Here is an 18,701-nt window from a genome sequence, read left to right on the forward strand (position 1 = left end):
AGGCTGATTGGAAATCTCTCAAGACTTGAGCTATCCCCAGGATGTCAAAACAAGGAAGTATGCTATGGAGAAACTGGGAAGCACCCTGATCTACTCTAAGGACATTTAGGAAGACCATAAGCAACTGAGACATTTGGATTATAAACAAATGCCATTTGCAGCTGTGCAAAAGCAGAGATTCAGAGGCTGTGACATTCACTGAAGGGTTGCCTGGGATTCCTGCTAGGTGGAAGAGTTAAGAGCTGCCTCAAGTTCTGCTCTTATGACAGTCTTAGAGGAACACCCAGCTTCATGAGATATGCAGCAGGAGTTACCATGGAGGGGGTTACAGGTGGCACAAACTATGGGAATGGAGGGAACGAGTGTTTGGAATCACAAGGAGGGTGAGAACATGCAGCTGAGAAGCTTGTAGCAGGCAGCAGGACTGAAGCAGAGTTCTCAACTCATCTCAAGCCATTCCCAAGATCACTTGGAAGGCAAAGTGAGGACTGAAGGAAATTCTGAGGAGGCTGAAGCATCTGTGAGGGGGAAAGGCTGAGAGCCCTGGGGCTGAAGGGAGAAAGGCTGAAGAGCAGCCTGAGAGGGGATCTGATCGACACTCAGCAAGAGCTAAGGCTGGGGGCAAGAGGATGGGGCCAGACTCCTGCCAGTGATGCCAAAGGTGGACAAGGGGCAATAGGCACAAACTGGAACCCAGGAGGTTCCATGCCAAGATGAGGAGAAACTTCTTTGCTGTGAGGGTGCTGGAGCAGGCTGCCCAGAGAGGTTGTGGAGTCTCCTTCTCTGCAGAGATTGCAAACATTGTGATCCTGGGCAGCTTGCAGTGGGTGACCCTGCTTTAGCAGGGGGGTTAGACTAGATGATCCCCAGTGGTCCTTTCCAACCCCCACTGTGTTGGGATTGAGTGAAATGGAGCTGTGTCCAGGTACAGAATACCCTGATTTTCCCCCAGGGCAGCACAATACCACATGGGAAGGACACGGGTGGTGCATAAAAACACTGAAGGTCTGACATGAAGCTGTTGGTGCTGCAAACAGCATGTTTGGGTTGCTTGTTCCCTTCTCCCCTCCCTATTTTAGCTACTCCCCTGAAGCCCTAGAATAACCTGGCTCAGTTTGGTTCAGGACACATTTATTAGCAACAGCAAAGGGTGTGAAACAGGCTCCAAAGCAGATGAAACATTGTGTGAAGGCTCAGCCTTTAGCATGAACTCTGTTCAGAGAGGGAACTACACCCAAGCTGTGGAAAGTTTGCACAAGAATTCCTCAGAGAGAGCAGGCTGGAAACAGGGTCAAGAGTTAAAAGCTGATGTAAAAGGGCACTTCTGAGCTTGTAGTTGCCTGGGTCCAGATCATGAGACCAGATGAGTGACTTAAAACTGTATTTGGACCCAGATTTTTGGGAAATATAGGACACCTTTGAATGAAGAATGGAGCCCCAGCTCCCTGAGAGCACCCTGTGCAGCATCAGTAAGGCAATACTTACACAAACATCATCTTCAAATGTCTTTATGTCATTCCATGAGGAGTGTTTGCAGCTACAGATGGAAAGAAAAGGAAGGCAGACTGCTTCCCCCTCGCTTGGGAACAGGAGGGAACACTTGTGTGCAACCAGCAGCAGTCTGGTACCCACCACTCAGGAGTTTAGTAAGAAAGGAAAAACAAGTTGGTGTCCAAAGAGTTCACAATGGAAACTCCAAGGTTAAAACAACAAGCTACAGGCAAACCAAACAGGAGCAGCTTGGGCTGGGATCTCTGGCAGCTGTAAGCTTCCTGAACCAGCCCCCATAGCTGCTGTTGAGGCATCCGAGTGAGCAGTGCTTGGGAGAGCAGGATGGGTGGAAGGAGCGAGAGGAAAGGTGCACCCAAGGATTTTTGGGCAGAGCTGTGGTTGTCCAGAGAGCTTTCCCAGCTGAAATGGTCTTCACTGAGAGGTTACCATTTACGGGAACAACTGCACCACCAGCAAGGCACAGGCTAAACCCTGAGCTCCAGCAATATAAACACTGGCCCTTTTGGAAGAGCAAAGGATGATTTCATGCATACATCACACCCTTCCTGTGTAAACAGGAGTGCCAACATGAGAAGACATGCTCTGTAAACTCCCTGTCCAGCAGCTTGGAGGCTTTTTTTTGTGTGTGCAGCTCTTGAGGGCTGCAGAGAAGATCAGTGAGGCCAAACGCACTTCTTAGGATCAGATCTGGGGGGTTTCAGGCACTTCCCCAGCTTCTCGCAGCCTGGAGGAGACCAATTCTGTCAAAAACACAACAAAGAGACAGAAAGATGACTCACACCAAGTGTCTGCTAAGCCCTGTGCCCCAACCAAACCTTTCTGATCCTCACAAAGACACTTTTATGTCCTGCTTGCAGAATGAAACTTCTTTTGCTTGGAGGAGTTTTATGGCCTCGTCGAGTTCCCCACTCCAACTGCTATTTACAGAGAGCTGTAGGGAAGGCTGTGCAGCCTTCTCGAGCAGATGATTCCCTCTGCTGGGATACAGTGGTCTCTACTGTACAGACAAGAGTCTGCTGGCACTCTGGGGACCACCCTCTCTTCCCTGAGGCAGGACAGAGTAAGCAGACCACCAGGTGAAATCCTAGTTTTCCACCAGAGAATTCTCATTCTTAGCACGAAGATATCCACACACTTTGGTGAGGGAACATGCAGAGAGCAACAGGAGATCAAAGGTGTGGGAGAGAGAAGAATGATAGGATTTTAATGAGCATTTTGATGGATGAAGTCAGGAACAGATGGAGGAGAAGGCATTTAGGAGGCAACTACTCCAGTGCATGCAGACCAAAACTATTTGCCTCCCTCGTTTTCATGTTTCTGGAACTACCTTTCTCCAGCTTATGTACAACAGAGAACTGACACCAGTAAGGAAAAAGCTTCCAAAGAGATCAAGTACAGAACAAATCTGGACAAAAGAACTTTCCCAGTTCCATTGGGGGTTTTGCCATTTACCATTTGGACTGCAGCAATGTGAGTGAGGTTACAATTCCCATTCTGCCTTCAGAAACCTTTTGGGTTCGTTTTCTGTCCCTTGCTCTCTTAAGGTTTATCCATCTCTGGGACATTCCTGCTGTCACCAACTAAAGGCCAGTACAGCTCTGACCTCCTGCCTTTCATTTTACTTGCTTTTCTACATAGAATCACAGAATTGGTTTTTCTGGGTAGAAGTTCTGCAGAGCATGGACTTCTCTCTGGCCATGGTGTTGCCCAGGGCTTGGCTAAGCCCAGTTATACCTGTCTAGTCTGTAAGCAGAGTCAGCTCATCATAGAATCATCATATCACAGAATTGTTTATGCTGGAGAAGACCTTTAAGATCATGGAGTCCAACCATTAACCCAGCACTGCCAGGTCACCACTAAACCATGACCCTCAGCACCATATCTCCACAGCTTTGAAACCTCTCCATGGATGGAGACTCCACCACCACTGGGCTGGACAGCCTGGGTCAGGCCTTGACAACCCTCAAGGGGAATAAATTGTTCCTCAAGTTCAACCTGAACCTTCCCTATTACAACTTGAAGCCACTTCCTCTTGTCCTATCACTTGTTCCTTTGGAGAAGAGACTGACCCCCACCTGGCTCCAACCTCCTTTCAGGGAATGTCTGAGAGCCAGAGAGGGAGCCTCCTTTTCCTCCAGGCTGAACAACCCCAGTTCCCTCAGCTGCTCCTCCCAAGACCTGTGCCCTAGAGCCTCCACCAGCTTCACTTCCCATCATTTATGTTTTCTTGGAATTAAAGCTTATCCCCAGAAAAATAAGGAGCAGGTTTCTATTCCACCCAGCTGACAACAGATGGCAGTGAGACACCAGCTAAGTCTGGAAGGAGCAGACCACAGAGGGGAGCTTTGGTGGGAGGCATCTCGCAGCAGGAAGGGTTTCAGAACAATTAATGCTGGTTTTAAATCCCTTTCTCAGTTTTAAAGCACACAACGACCACTGCAGATTTCAGATGCTGGGCCACTTTGTAGAAACAAAGGAAATCCAAACAGAATCTTTGTTTCTTTTGTCAAACCCTAAATCTTGTCAGTGTCAGTATGGCAGTCCCAGTTGGCTTTCCTGAATCCATGCTGGAAGCGCTGAGAACCCTGAGGACAGACACCATGTGTGCTGCAAGTCAAACCTGCAGTGAGCCAGCACGACTCCACTGCTCCCAGCAACATCTCCTGCACTTCCAAAGGAGAAGAACGTGGCAGAACTGGCTCAGCAGGAGCTTCATCTGCTCTGCTGGTGGGATACACCACAGATGGACCAGCAAACACCTCCCCTGCTCAGGAGGGCTGTGCTTACAGCAATCCTGAGACTGCAGCAGCTACAAAATGCTCCATCTGCTTTGCTCATGGATAAGTAAAGACAATTCTTCTCCTCTGTCCCAGAAAGGATGCTAAATGCTCATCTCAAATACCTCTGTCAAATGTAGACGACAGTGCTAGGGACAGTTTCAGTAGGTGATGTTTATCTCCCAAAGACAGATGCAGGGCTCAATCAAGCCCAGCTATACTATCACCCCAAAAAGATTTGGTTATCTTCATCTTGGGCTATCATTTCTGGCCTCAAAAAGCAAAAATGTGGTGCCTATATATTTTAGTTTTGTGACTCTCTTCTCCCAAGGAATAAGTGACAGGACAAGAAGAAACAGACTCAGGTTGTGCCAGGAGAGGTTTAGGTTAAACATGAGGAACAATTTCTTCGCCTTGAGGGTTGTCAAGGCCTGGACCAGGCTGCCCAGGGCAGTGGTGGAGTTCCCTTCCCTGGAGGGGTTTCAAAGCCATGCAGATGTGGTACTGAGGGCACCTGGCATTAACCTGCTGGATTAATGGTTGGACTCCCTGATCTTAAATGTCTTCTCCAGCACAAAAAAAATCTGTGATTTGATGATTCTATGGTGAGCTGCCTCTGCTTACAGACTAGGCAGTTATAACTGGGCTTGGCCAAGCCCTGATCATCACCATAGCCAAAGAGAAGTCCATGCTCTGCAAAACATCTACCCAACTGAGACAGAACAAAGCATGAGTGACTCTCAATAGCCCCAAGTTGAGAGCTGGGATACAGCATGAAGTACAGGGCCTCCAGCCCAGCACATTATGCAGCCTAAAGATATTGTCTGGTGCTGAACAGGGACACCAGATGTTTTCACAGCACCTAAACACCCTGCAGCAGGGTAGCTGCAGAGCAGTGGAGCATGCCTACAATGGATGAACCAGAAGAAATGCCTTCCCAGGGAAGTTCTCTGGTTGCAGCCAGGCACTGGAGAGAGTGCCTGACCCTAGATGGTCCCAGAGGAGCTCAGAAGAGTGTTTATTAAGGGAAAAGTTGACTAACGAAAGAAAACAACCCAGAAACAATGGTCCTTCCAATCTTTTTCCTGCTTAACATCCAAAAATAAAGAGATGTGACAAAGCTAAAAAAGATCTTTGCCTCCTCACTAAGGAGACACAGTTCCACAGTTTGTGCTTCTCCTTCTGGCTGGAGATAGATCCTAAGCCACAAGTACTGACTGTTCGCTTCAGAGGATGATTTCAGCGTCAGAAAGAGTTTGCCTGTTACTATTTTGTGTCAGTCTACAGGCACAGCCCCTCAGACTACACACACTCCTGTCATCTGACAACTTTGCCTCCCACAAACCATCTAGTTTCTTTCCCAGGTTCTCACCAAACTCAGCAGCATTTGACAGGAAAGCTGAACTGTAACCTGCCAACATGCAGCTTGAAGCAGAAAACAGAATGGGAAATGTTTGCCATGTTGCAAGCCATAAAGACTTGGAAGAAGTCAGGCATGGGTGGAATTGGAGGACACCAAGCAAGGCCAAAGATATTTACATGCATCACTGAGAAAGAGCTGCTGTCCCAGTCCCACCACTCAAACCAGAAGTAATAAATGGCAGGATGAGAGGAAATGGCCCCAGGTGGAATATTAGAAGAAACTTCTTCACTGAAAGGATTCTCAAAACAGTGGAACAGGCTACCCAGGGAGGTGGTTGAATTCCTACCCTTGAAGATGTTTAAAAGAGGCAGAGATGTGGTGTTGATGGATGTGATTTAGCCCCAGACTTGGTGGAGTCAGAGAATGGTTGGACTTGATGACCTTAAAGGTCTTTTCCAACCAAATAAGTTCTGTGATTCCATGATCATGTGACATTTTACAAAGCCTTTACAAACCATATATTGAGCTAAGCATTCTCAGATGTATTTATGCTTTAACCACTCACCATGACAGCCTGGTCACACACGTTCAGTTGTGGCACCCCTGGCAACATGGTGGCTTTGTGCTGCTGAACGACCCCAGATATCCACTCCATAGCCCTCTGGTATTCATCACTGGCAAAACTAGAAGGTGAAAAAACACAGCTGTTATTAGTGAGGCTTCATACAGGGCATCATGACAGCAACTGCATCACCAACAACACTTTTCCTGCACTACAGCAGAAGAGAAAAACACAAAACTATGAAGTTAACAGTAACAGTCCACAAGAACAGGCTGCCCAGGGCAGTGGTGGAGTCTTCATCCCTGGAGGGGTTTCAAAGCTGTGTAGATGTGGTGCTGAGTGCCATGGTTAATGATCACTTGGCAGTGATGGGTTAATGGTTAGACTTGATGATCTTAAAGTTCTTTTCCAACACAAAAGATTCTGGGTGGTCCACAGGGGAAGGAGACATCTGGGCTGAAGGAGTCCATCCAGCCCAGCTGGGCCTGGAGGCTGTGGGTCTCAGATGCTCTGCTTAGAGCAGCAGGACAGCAGATGACCTGCTCTCCTCAGCAAACCAGCACATGGCTCCTGGAAGATCACTTCTCAGTGTGGGGCTTCAGCTTTCAAGTCTTGCTCATGCCTCTGGCCCTAAACTTCGTATCTGGGCAGATATGCTGCAATCTCATCTGGATCCCCAAGGAGAAAGGTGGCATGAGCACAGAAGGGGGCTTGTGGGGTAGCCCTCAAGCTGTGCCTTGAATGATTATCAAGGGAAGCCTCCTAGACACAGGACAAACACCTTGCCAGACACGTTAGCATGTAAGCAAGTCTGCTGAGGTGATCTTGTCAACGTGTCACTCAAGAGCCAGCTCTCTGCACGTTCACCCTCCACTCTTACAAGTGCTCCTCCAGACCATATGCCTCATGCAGAGGCCTTTGTTTTAAGGGGAAAAAAAAAAGGTAATAACATTGTTTGTCAAGAGTCTTCTTGAGCTAAGAGCTGCAAACACAAATCCACCATCACCAAGCACGATGAACTAACGTTGTGCAAACAGGAAGACGGAGGAGAAGAATAGAAATGACTTGGCCAAGACAAGAATACCTCCTCCATTTCATAACATCCACCCCGGGGTTCTACCCCATCCACATTCCTCCATTACAGCTTGATTACTGCAAGCTGGGATCCATCAGTCACGCTCCAAACCCTCCTACAGGGCTATGAGTTCCCAGCTTTTTCTCCACCTGCTTACTCCAGCAGGTACTCGTTGGAGTGGTTCAGGCTATACTTCACTACTGCCTCAAGTGGTGCTAAAATGGAGGATTGCTACTCAATGATCTCATTTTGTCCATCACGTTAAGAGTCACTTCAAAAACAATCCACAGAGCAGCAAATTGCTTCTGAAGATAAAAGAAACAATGCAGCTCGGTGCTGACCTCGGGCTCCCCCTGCTTACACTCCAAGCTGGCCACCAGCCCCACACTCCAGCTAATTTCCTTCTCTGAAAAACAATCACATTTGGAAGCCCAGTAATGTGCCAACAGTTTCCAGTAAGCCCTATAAATAATCACATCTCGGCAGCCATCCAGAGAGAAGCTGATTGTGGGGATGGGCCTGAGCTGTGCTGATAGAGAACCGGAAGGCAGTGGGAAAGGACAAGATGGAGCAAACTGATCTGATGCTCTCACACCCAGCAGCCTGCATCCTGGTGAAGAGGCTGCCACTGGGACCTGTATGGATCACCCCAAAATTCAGACTGTTCTTGCGTGTGGTTTTGGACCCACTGCTGCCCAGCAAGGACACTGAGGGGCTGGAGTGAGACCAGAGTGGTTTTGGACCCCACTGCTGCCCAGCAAGGACACTGAGGGGCTGGAGTGAGACCAGAGTGGTTTTGGACTCACTGCTGCCCAGCAAGGACACTGAGGGGCTGGAGTGAGACCAGAGAAGGGCGACAAAGCTGGTGAGGGGTCTAGAGCAGAAATCTTGTGAGGAGCAGCTGAGGGAACTGGGGTTGTTCAGCCTGGAGAAAAGGAGGCTGAGGGGAGAGCTTCTGGCTCTGTACCACTCCTTGAAAGGAGTCTGGAGCCAGGTGGAGGTTGGTATTTTCTCCCAAGGAACAAGTGACAGGACAAGAGGAAACAGCCTCAGGTTTCCCCAGGGGAGGTTTAGGTTGGAGACAAGGAAGAGTTTCCCCAAAATCTCATACTGGAGCAGTCTGCCCAGTGCAGTGGTGAACTCCCCATCCCTGGAGGGCTATCAAAGCAGTACAGATGTGCTGCTGAGGGACCTGGTTTAGTGGTCACATAGCAGTGCTGGGTTAATGGTTGGGCTTAATCTTAAAGGTCTTTTCCAACCCAAACTATTCTATGATAGGTCCCAAATTTGCTTTCTCCTCTCCCCATGCATCCCAAAGTAGCTCTTATAGCAGCCACTGCCCCAAAGACCACTGAAAACAGAAGCACAGGCAGAATTTTAGAGCTGCCAAAGGCCATCCATGACCCTGACAAAGACACTCAAGGCAGCCATCACTTGGCTCAGCCACTCTTGCACCCTGGTGGCACAAAGTCCTTTCAGTTTGGTGTGATTTTACCTGCAAGCATTTCTGAACATGCTTCAAGGCGCACAGGACTGCCAGCCCAGCAGCATGCTTGAGAAAACAACCAAAGCAGGTTTCCAGAGGAGGCAGAGAGGCTTTAACAGTAACCTGTGCTGACAGGCAGTGGCTGGGAGAGCTGCACATGGAGACAAAAGCTGTAGAGAGAAACAAACCTGGGGAGGCTGCCTAAAACGGGATGCACAGAGCATGCCATGGAACCACGGAATGGGCTAGACTGGGGAAGTTCTTTTAGATCATCAAGTTCAACTATCAACCAAGCACCATCATCACCACCAAACCACGTCTCTCAGCACCACAACTGCATGGCTTTCAAATCCTTCCAGGCATGGGGATGTCCACCAGCTGCCTGGGCAGCTTGGTCCAACACCTGACCAATTTCTTTCAGTAAAGAAATTGTTCCTCGTGTCCAACCTAAACCTCCTCTGGGGCAACTTGAGGCTGTTTCCTCTTGTCCTATGCCTTCTTCCTTGGGAGAACAGACCAACCCCTACCTGGCTCCGACTTCCTTCCAGGGAGTTGTAGAGAGCCAGAAGGTCTCCCCTCAGCCTCCTTTTCTCCAGACTAAACATTCCCAGCTCCCTCAGCTGCTCCTCACAAGAACTGTGCTCTAGACCCTTCACCAGCTTTGTTGGCCTTCTCTGGACCTGCTTCAGCACCTCAGTGTCCCTATTGGAGTGAGGGGCCCTAAAATTGAAGCCAATACTCAAGATATGGTCTCACCACCATTGAGTACAGGAAGACAATGCTTGTCCTGGTCCTGCTAGTCAAGATATTGCTGATCTAAGCCAGGATGTTGTTAGCCTTCTTGGCCACCTGGGCACACACTGGTTCATCTTCAGCTACCTGCTGACCAACATCCCCAGATCTTTTCCCACCAGACAGTTTCCAGCCACTCTGCCCCCAGCCTGGAGCATTCATGGGGTTGTTGTGACCCAAGTGCAGGACCTGGCACTTGGGTCCAAATGTCAGACAGGGGAGCTGGAAACTGGATGAATGCAGACAGTGGAGCCAGACACATCTTAAAGCCTACGTGCTCTGGTGGTGGAAACAGATGATCTGCAGCTCAGGGAGACACAAGTGTTTCAGAGGTTTCTATTGTGTCAGGATTGAAGCTCTTCCTAACTTGAGCTTAATCACACTTTATTAAGCTCCTCATATGAAGGATTAACATGAATTAATACATATTTTAATCAATTGTTGGGGTCTAGCAGATCCTCCAGATACCAAAGCATTTAATGCCTCCTCCTGCTGCTCATGGAGCTATCTCCTGTGTTTATTTCAGTCACATACTCGTGTCACCCCTCCAGCATTTCAGAGCTTCTTTTTGGAAGTGGACTCGTTAAGATAAAACATTGCTGCTCACTAATTAAGCTCCACAAATATTTAAGTGCTAAAGAGACAGCCCAATTCCATCCAGCGAGATGGTTTTCCACACGGAGGCTCCCAAATCAGTGATAATCTGGACGGAGCAGTGGAAAACACAGCTGTGCTCTGGCTGAAAGAGAAACAATATGTTGTCACCACTGCTGCTTTTTGCTCCAAATCTGCCAGTCCTTGTGGCAGTGAGGAAAAAAAAAATCTCCCTCCTCCTCCTCCCCCCCCCCCAAATCCTAACTGCTGCATTTATCCACAGCATTGTTGCTCATTAGCAACCTAAGACACGTGAATGACGCCGTGTAAAAAAGTAGGCTTCAGTCATTTAAATCATCTTCTTGCCTTAATTCCCATGTTCAGGACACTCCTGGCTTTTTCAGTAGCTCAGCAGTGACAGGAAATCTTGGCCTAACCTCAGCTCCTGGTGGTTCTCAACTGCTGTCCCCCGTGGTGGTGACGCTTTTAGATGATTTCAGCTTTTAGCAGAGGCTGAATGACTTCCCCAAAGCATGAGAGAAACGGCTGGGCTCCTACAAAGGATTCACACTTCACACATAAAGCTGGCTCAAGCTGAAGAACATGTAGAGATTAGGCTCCAAGTCATACTGCTAACCTCTAAACCTTGTCTCAGTAGGGCTTAACATGCTCTTAAGCTGGCTAAACCTGTTGATGCTGGCTTAAAACACATCTGATCGCGGCTGTCTTCCCCACCTTGAGGTGCATGACAGTGATCACAGAATCAACCAGGTTGGAAGAGACCTCCAAGATCATCCAGTCCAACCTGGCACCCAGCCCTATCCAGTCAACCAGACCATGGCACTAAGTGCCTCATCCAGGCTTTTCTTGAACACCTCCAGGGACAGTGACTCCACCACCTCCCTGGGCAGCCCATTCCAATGCCAATCACTCTCTCTGCCAACAACTTCCTCCTAATATCCAGCCTAGACCTTCCCCGGCACAACTCGATGGACCTCAAGCACTCTAAGGTATCCTTCAGTACTGGAAGATCATCACAGATCTTCTTCAGATGCCTCAATTAAACATGTGAAGCATTTTCCTCACCCAGATGGGTATCAAGTCTGCGAGGAGGGGACTGCAGTGTCTGCAGGATGGCACCAGCCCTGGGACTGGTACTGACTGGAATTGGATTCACACTGGTGTAGGGGCAGGTTTTCACAGCATCTCAGAATGGTGAGGCTTTGAAGGGACCTCTGGTGATCATCTAGTCTAAACTCCCTGCTAAGGCAGTCACCCACAGCAAGTTGTCCAGGATCACAATATCCAGATGCACTTGGAATCTCTCCAGAGAGACTCCACAACCTCTCCGGGCAGCCTGCTCCAGAGCTTTGGCATCCTCACGCCACAGTTTCTTTTTCTGTTCAGATGGAACCTCCTGGGTTCCAGTGTGTGCCTGTTGCCCCTTGTCCACCTTTGGCATCACTGACAAGAGTTTGGCCCCATCCTCTTTTCCCTACCCTTTAGCTCTTGCTGAGCATCGATCAGATTACCTCTCAGGCTGCTCTTCTCTAGGCTAAACAGCCCCAGGTCATCTCAGAGATCTCTGTCCCCTCGGCAACTTTATAGCCTTGTCTTGGACCTATGGAGATTCCTCCCTCTGATCAGCTCAGGTTTTGCTCCCCATCCCAGTTTAGCTCTGTAAAGATCACCAAGATCCAATGTCCAGGCAGTGATCTGTAGAGCATTTACTGACTGCATACAGGGTAAGGGTTACAGCTGTCTCCAGACCTATGCAAGAAGTGCATTTGGAGACAAAATCTGCCTTTAACCCATATGTAAGATGGGGAAAATTACTTCACAGTAATCAATCCCACTTTTTCAGTGGAGCTGGGAACTTCTCTTGCATGGAATCCCATCATTTCCCTGATTCAAGATTGGGCTGTGAGAGCAGCATTCCATGCTCCAAACCTGGCTGCTATGATCTGCACAGGTGTCTGGGCATTGTTGTCTGCAGGAAGATCCAGCCCTGGCTGCCTCCGGGGCATGCTGCATTTTGTATTCGAGTTCAACACTCCTGCAGGAGCAGAGCTGGGAATAGCTCTGGAGGAGGGAGGGGGTGAGCAGGTGGTGCTGTGAGGAGTCTGCAAGAAGAGATCCCCCAGCGCACGCGGAATTATTCCGCGCTCGGAATGCGCGCAGGGAGCGGACAAGGTCCAGGGTCATTACACTAATTGACACTTTACCTCCGGGAACTCCCTGGAGATCCAATCAGGGCTGGATTGTGAGCACAGGGTCCCAGGCACAGGTGTGGTCTGGGCTTCCTTCATTTAGTGTAATTGTGCCTTTGCAAGCTGTTCTCATCTCCTCCCTCACCAAACATCCCCAGCAGAACCTGCTCTGCTGTTAACCCCACCGTGCCCTACGCTGAAACTCACGCTTGGAGGAAGCAGGGTTTGCCTTGCAGCACTGGAGTTCCAGCCTCATCCTGCAGCCACAGAAAATCAGAATCCCAGCGTGGATGGGGTTGAAAGGGACCTCTAGATATCACCTAGTCCAGCCTCCCTGCTAAAGCAGGGGCACTCACAGTTGCTCAGGAACATAATGCCCAGGCAGGCTCAGAATGTCCAGAGGAGACTTCACAACCTCCCTGGGCAGCCTGCTCCAGGGCTCCAGCACTGTCACACAAAAGAAGTTTCTCCTCTTGTTCAGGTGGAACCTCTTGCGTTCCAGGTTGTGCCAGTTGCCTCGGTCCTGTTGTTGAGCACCACTGAGAAGAGTGTGACAACCCCTTGCTCTTACCCCCCATCCTTTAGCTGTTGCTGAGCACTGATCAGATCTCCTCTCAAGGCTGCTCCTCTCCAGGCTGAACAGCTCCAGGTCTCTCAGCCTTTCCTCCATGCGGAGATGATCCAGGCCCCTCAACACCTTTGTAACCTCTGCTGGACTCTTTCCAGTGGTTCCCTGTCTTTCTTGAACTGGAGAGCCCAGAACTGCACCCAGTCATCCAGATGTGGCCTCTCTAAGGCAGAGCAAGTATTTCCTTAGCTGCATTTTAAGCTTTCCCTTTGCCTAGCAGGGAAGTCTTTCAGCAAAGACCTCGTGTGAACTTCTCTGTGGCTTGGATCATAAAAGATGTTACCAGCAGATAATGTCACCACATTTGCCTCCTACAGTTTGAATGGAGAAACAAGTCAGTTCCCTGTGTGGCAGACAAATCATACCCCCTACAGAAGAGGATCCAGGAAAGCAGCAGCCCTATCAGATCTTTTAGTTCTGCATTTGGATACATTTGGTAATGCGGGCACCCCACAGCCTGAGAAAGCAAAGCCCCTACAGCCAACCCAGCAACTGCAGCTGGGGAGGAAAGGGAATACTACAGGGTCAGAACTGCTTCTGCTGCTTAACACATCATCTTATTGATATTTTAAAGCTGAGAGCTATAAAAAGAGACAGCTCCTATCCTACACAGCAGGCAGAGATCTAGACGACCGATCTCTTAGATGACAAAAGACACAAACGGTTCACTCCAGGAGGACCAGATAAGAAGGTGACACTTCTCTAACTGCAGCCACACCACTGTGTTTAGCAAACAGAAGAAAGACTTTTTACCAGTAACCACACTGCTCTGAAATGCTTTGCCCATCTCCACCCTTGTATTGCAGGTGCACCCCTACAGGTGCCAGTTTTGACTGATTGCTACCTACAGGCATGTTCATGTCCCATCTCACCCTGCAGCCATGTAGGTGCTAAGCTGGTCTTATGGTGCCAAGCTTCACTCAGTCTCAGGGGTCTACAGTTCTCAGGAGAGTTCTCCTTCCAGGAAAGAAGGAATTAAGACCTTGGTTGTAAATGCATCTAATGTCAGCACTGAGCATGTCTACCCTGAAGGTCAACTACAGGAGAGGGATCTTGCTCCATCCAGTCTGTGATGCAATGATGTAACTAACAGGGACTCACAGAATGGCTTAGGTTGGAAGGGACTCTCAAGTGTCATCTAGTCCAACCACCTTGCAGTCAGCAGGCACATCTGCAACTAGAGCAGGCTGCTCAGAGCCCTGAACAACCTGACCTGCAAGGGTTCCAAGGATGAGGCATCTCCCACCTCTATAGGAAATCTGGGCTGGGGTCTCACAACTGCCAGTGAAAGAATGTTTCCCTTCTATCCAGTCTAAATCTCCCTCTTTTAGCTCAAACCCATCACTCCTTGTCCTGTCACAACAGGCCCTGCTCTCAGCTTTTTAACTACTGAAAGGCCACCAGAAGATCTCCCTCGAGCCTTCCCTTCTCCAGGCTGAACAACCCCAGCTTTCTCAGCCTGGCCTCCAGCACTCACATCATTGTGACTTCCTCTGGACCTGCTCCAACAGGTCCACATCTCTCCTGTGCTGTTGACTTCAGAGCTGGATCCAGCACTGCAGGTGGGGCCTCAGCAGAGCAGAAGGGCAGAACTGCCTCCCTCCACCTGCTGCCCAGGCTGCTGGGGATGCAGCAGTGTGAGAACTCAACACGCATTTGGCACCGCTATAAAAAATGCAAACAAAATGCAAAGCCTGCGAGGCTGTTGGATTGCTGGGGTGAAGTTCCAGCCCAGAAATATCAATAATTATCTTTCAAGGCAAATTGGCAAACACCACTGTGTCCCTTGGCAGCAGCTGGGGTGCTGGAGGTGGTCCAGCCAAAACCAGAGGGGCGATAGCAGGAGGAAACAGTCACAACCCTGTGGGGAGGGTCTGTTCTGTGAGTCAGACATGGGTAGAGAGGCATGCACAGCCTTTATGTGAAGAGAACATAAGTGCAGGGTGCCATATGGCTCAGAACTGCCAGACGTGTCCTCAACATGATGACAGGACCTGTCTGTAATTGCCTGACCAGTTTTTCCACTGCCTGAAAAGTGCTCCTGTGGGAGACAAGCTTTTGCTGACATTGTTTGCAGGCAAGCTCCAGGAAATGCAGTGAGCTGTGTCAGGAAGAGGAAGGACTTCTCCTGCTTCACCATGAAACCAATGGAACTGAAAGCTTCACCTGCTGTTTCTGGATCTTGAAGGACCTGTATCTTCAGTGAGCCCTTCAGCATCCAGCTCTCCAATGCAGAGTGAAAAGGCTAACCCCCATCTTATGAGATGAACTGAAACCACAGCCTTGGACAAGTCTCTTGGTGTCATGCAAGACCTTGTCTGTAGTGTCACAAGCTAAGGACATTTCAAATGAGGGTTAACCACCCTGCTGACTGAGCTGATTTGATTTCTAGGATGTCCTGCCACTGAGATCCCTTATCATAGAATCACAAAATCATTTGGGTTGGAAAAGATCTCCAAGATCATCGAGTCCAACTATTAACCAGCACTGCCAGGGCACTGCTAAACCATGACCCTCAGCACCACACCACAGATCTGAAAACCCTCCTGGGATGAGGACTTCATCACTGCCCTGAGCAGCCTGGTTGAGGCCATGACAATCCTAAAGAGGGAAGAAATTGTTCCTCATGTCCTACCTAAACCTCTCCTGGTGCAACTTGAGGCTGGTTCCTCTTCTCCTATTGCTTATTCCTTAGGAGAAGAAACCAACCTCCGCCTGCTTCCATTCTCCTTCCAGGGAGCTGCAAAGAGTCAGGAGGTCTTCCTTAAGCTCTCCTTAGGATCCCAAAGGGAGTCCAAGCATCTAAGCAGGAAATCTCTCTGGAGGTGTGTGTGATGCCTGACCTTCACACAGCAGTGAAACCTCTTCCTGGTGGTTTTGCAAATGACCTCACTCCAAACTAATGCAAATGAAGAGATATGTCTGCTTATTAAAACCATTTCATAGAGAAGATCAGGCTGTGTGGAATAAGGAATAAATGAAACAAAAGATGAGGAAAAGCAAGCAGAGAGATGAGGGTGTGGGGCTGCCACGCTGCTCCTTCACAGCAGGGACACCAGTAAAATCCAGTATAAATTAACAAAGCAAAGTGGTAAATGGCACGAGAAAGGGAAAGGTACTCATAAATCAGGGGTGCAACACACATTTCTTTAAGTGTTTTGGCAACATGATGACAAACCAGAGCTGTTTAGCTGGAGAAACAGCTCTGTGATACGTCCTATTCCTCTTGGGCTGCAGGAGGGTGACAAGAGTGGCACAGCCAGTGTGGGCTGGGGACACACTCAGAGCTCGGGCCTGGAGCACAAGTGCTCTGGACAGCAGGTTTTATGAGGAGCAGCTGAGGGAACTGGGGTTGTTCAGCCTGAAGAAGAGGAGGCTGAGGGAAGACCTTCTGCCTCTTTACAGCTCCCTGAAAGGAGGCTGGAACCAGGTGGAGGTTGGTCTCTCCTCTCTAGTAGCAAGTAATAGGATGAGAGGAAATGGCCTTAAGTTGCACCAGGGAAGGTTTAGGTTGGACATTAGGACAAACTTCACTGCTCTCAAACACTGGAACTTCTCCAGCTCTCAAACACTGGAACAGGCTGCCCAGGGAGGTGGTTGAATCTCCATCCCTAAAGGTGTTTAAAAGCCACAGAGATGTGGCGCTGAGTGATGCGGTTTAGCCCTTGACTGGGCAGAGCTGGAGAAGGGTTGGACTCAGTGATCTTAAAGGCCTTTTCCAACTGGAACGACTCTCTGACTGCATGCAGCAAGCAGAGGCAGCATGCATGGACAGACAGATGCATGCTTGGAGGAGGAGAATGCTGGATTCCCTTCTGAGAAGCATTAGTGTCGGGACTCCCACCGGGCTGTCTGCCAAGGGGGATAATTAAGCTAAATAAAAATAGACAACACTAACAGCTCCACAAATGAGGATAATTTAATTACCTCATTCAATACAGGAGACCCACTTCCCCTGAGTTTTCCATTGTGACCAGAGAGGAGACAATAGCAGCAGAACATGCTGCAGAGAGGAAGATTTACTAAAAAGAGGCTTTTCTATCAGGGGCTGCATATTAAACCACATCGCAGCTTCCCATAAGCATGTCATAATCTTGCCATAAAATTCAATCAAAGCAACAGCTTGTGAACATCCAAAAATCAATGGGACCAGATGAGAAACGATTGCAGATGTACCACTGGAATTTATTTCAGTGCTCTACCCGTGGTGGTGGTAAGGAACATCTAAGTAATGGGGAAGCTGGTGTCCTGCAAACAGGGATAAGCAAGAGCTTAGGAAGGAGCTTCTCTCCCTCAGAATTCAGAGGGTGAACTACAGCTCACTTAATGCTACCTGTTAGTTTGATTTTTGGGAACAAAAAAAAGGTCATTTCATAGAATCACAGAATGCTTTAGGTTGGAAGGGACCTTTAAAGGTCACCTAGCCCAGCCCCTCTGCAGTCAGCAGCAACATCTGCAACTAGATGATATTGCTTAGAGCCCTAAACAACCTGACCTGCAATGGTTCTAGGGATGGAGCATCTCCCACCTCCCTGGGAAACCTGGGCCAGAGTCTCACCACTCTCAGTGGATAACATTTCTTCCTTCTATGCAGTCTAAACCTCCCTCTTTGCATTTCAAACCATCACCCCCTTGTCATGTCACAACAGTCCCTGATAAATGCCTGTCCCCAGCTTTCTTATCAGCGCTTTGATTCCAGCAAGGCCACAGGAAGGTCTCCCTGTAGCCATCTCTTCTCCAGGCTGAACAACCCAAATTCCCTCAGCCATTTCTATCCACTCATCTTCCTAAAATAAAACAGTTGTTAAACCAAACATGGCATAGTCTCGCCTGGAATCTCAGCTTAGCAGCATGGCTTCGCCGAGCCAAATTTAAAACACAAGAGCTGCAGGTTTGCTGGATTCATTAGTGCTGAAATGTGAGAGAAAGCCAGAGCTGAAGAGCTTCCCACCCTGCATAACACACCTCTAGGGTCCTCAGCTGTTAAATGAGAGAGAAGTGGAAATATTTTTCCTCCCCTTCTCCCCCTAGTGAAAACACTTAGTGGACAGCACAGGCTCAGTTCTTTTGTAAGTAATGGAGCGAGCGCAGCCACTCAATTATTTAAAGCAGTTGAGTAATTGCAGTGCTGTCAGCTCAGGAAACATCTCTCTGGTAAAGCTGCTGCACAAACCCATTTCTCTGCTGCCAGCCACAGCAGCACCAACTTTCCTCTTTCTTTATTTCCCTGTTTTCCAAGCTCAAGCCATTGCTCTGCCTGCCCCCCCATTTTGCAGGCAGGTTGTGCTGCAGGGTAAAATTCAGGAGAAGGAAAGAGGGAGGGAAGTGGGGACACCTTGGGAGCTTTTTTTGGATGTGGGAAGTTGATAGGTGGGCTGTGCTGGTTGATGACTACATAAATCCTTGCAGAAATCTCTCAGGGCATGGTGTGTGCTGGAGATAACTGTTACAAAAGAAGGCTTATAGGAAAATGGATTCAGACAGCCAGAAGAGTTCAAGGATGGAAGAGGATTGAGCAGAAAGTCCTCTTGCTACAGAGCATTTGGAGAAGCCCCTTTAGCAGGGGGGGAGGAGATGGGAAGGCTACCATGTTTGCCTTCCACAGATTCCAACAGAAGGAGGAAAACCACTGCAAAGACCACAAGATGCTTCTCTGACCCCAAAACACACAGAGAATCACAGCTCCAACACATCACAGAATT

The 18,701-nt window shown here is 48.9% G+C and overlaps 1 protein-coding gene across 2 annotated transcripts in view; it reads right to left on the reverse strand.

The window, feature by feature from the left end:
- Positions 1-1,114: 1,114 nt before the first annotated feature.
- Positions 1,115-18,701, reverse strand: part of GALNS (galactosamine (N-acetyl)-6-sulfatase) — a 62,204-nt gene continuing 44,617 nt past the window's right edge. Inside the window, exons 13-14 of one of the 2 annotated variants that reach the window (XM_064160122.1) lie at positions 6,218-6,335; positions 1,115-2,252 (exon numbers count right to left, since the gene is read on the reverse strand). In XM_064160122.1, the coding sequence (XP_064016192.1) occupies positions 2,166-2,252; positions 6,218-6,335 (205 nt within the window). In that variant the 3' untranslated portion in view covers positions 1,115-2,165. Of the gene's footprint in view, positions 2,253-6,217; positions 6,336-9,990; positions 10,307-18,701 lie in introns of those variants that run through there. The other variant, XM_064160123.1, reaches the window with a different exon arrangement.

Source organism: Pogoniulus pusillus, chromosome 20 (genome assembly GCF_015220805.1).
Source record: "Pogoniulus pusillus isolate bPogPus1 chromosome 20, bPogPus1.pri, whole genome shotgun sequence".
NCBI classification, from domain to species: Eukaryota; Metazoa; Chordata; class Aves; order Piciformes; family Lybiidae; genus Pogoniulus; species Pogoniulus pusillus.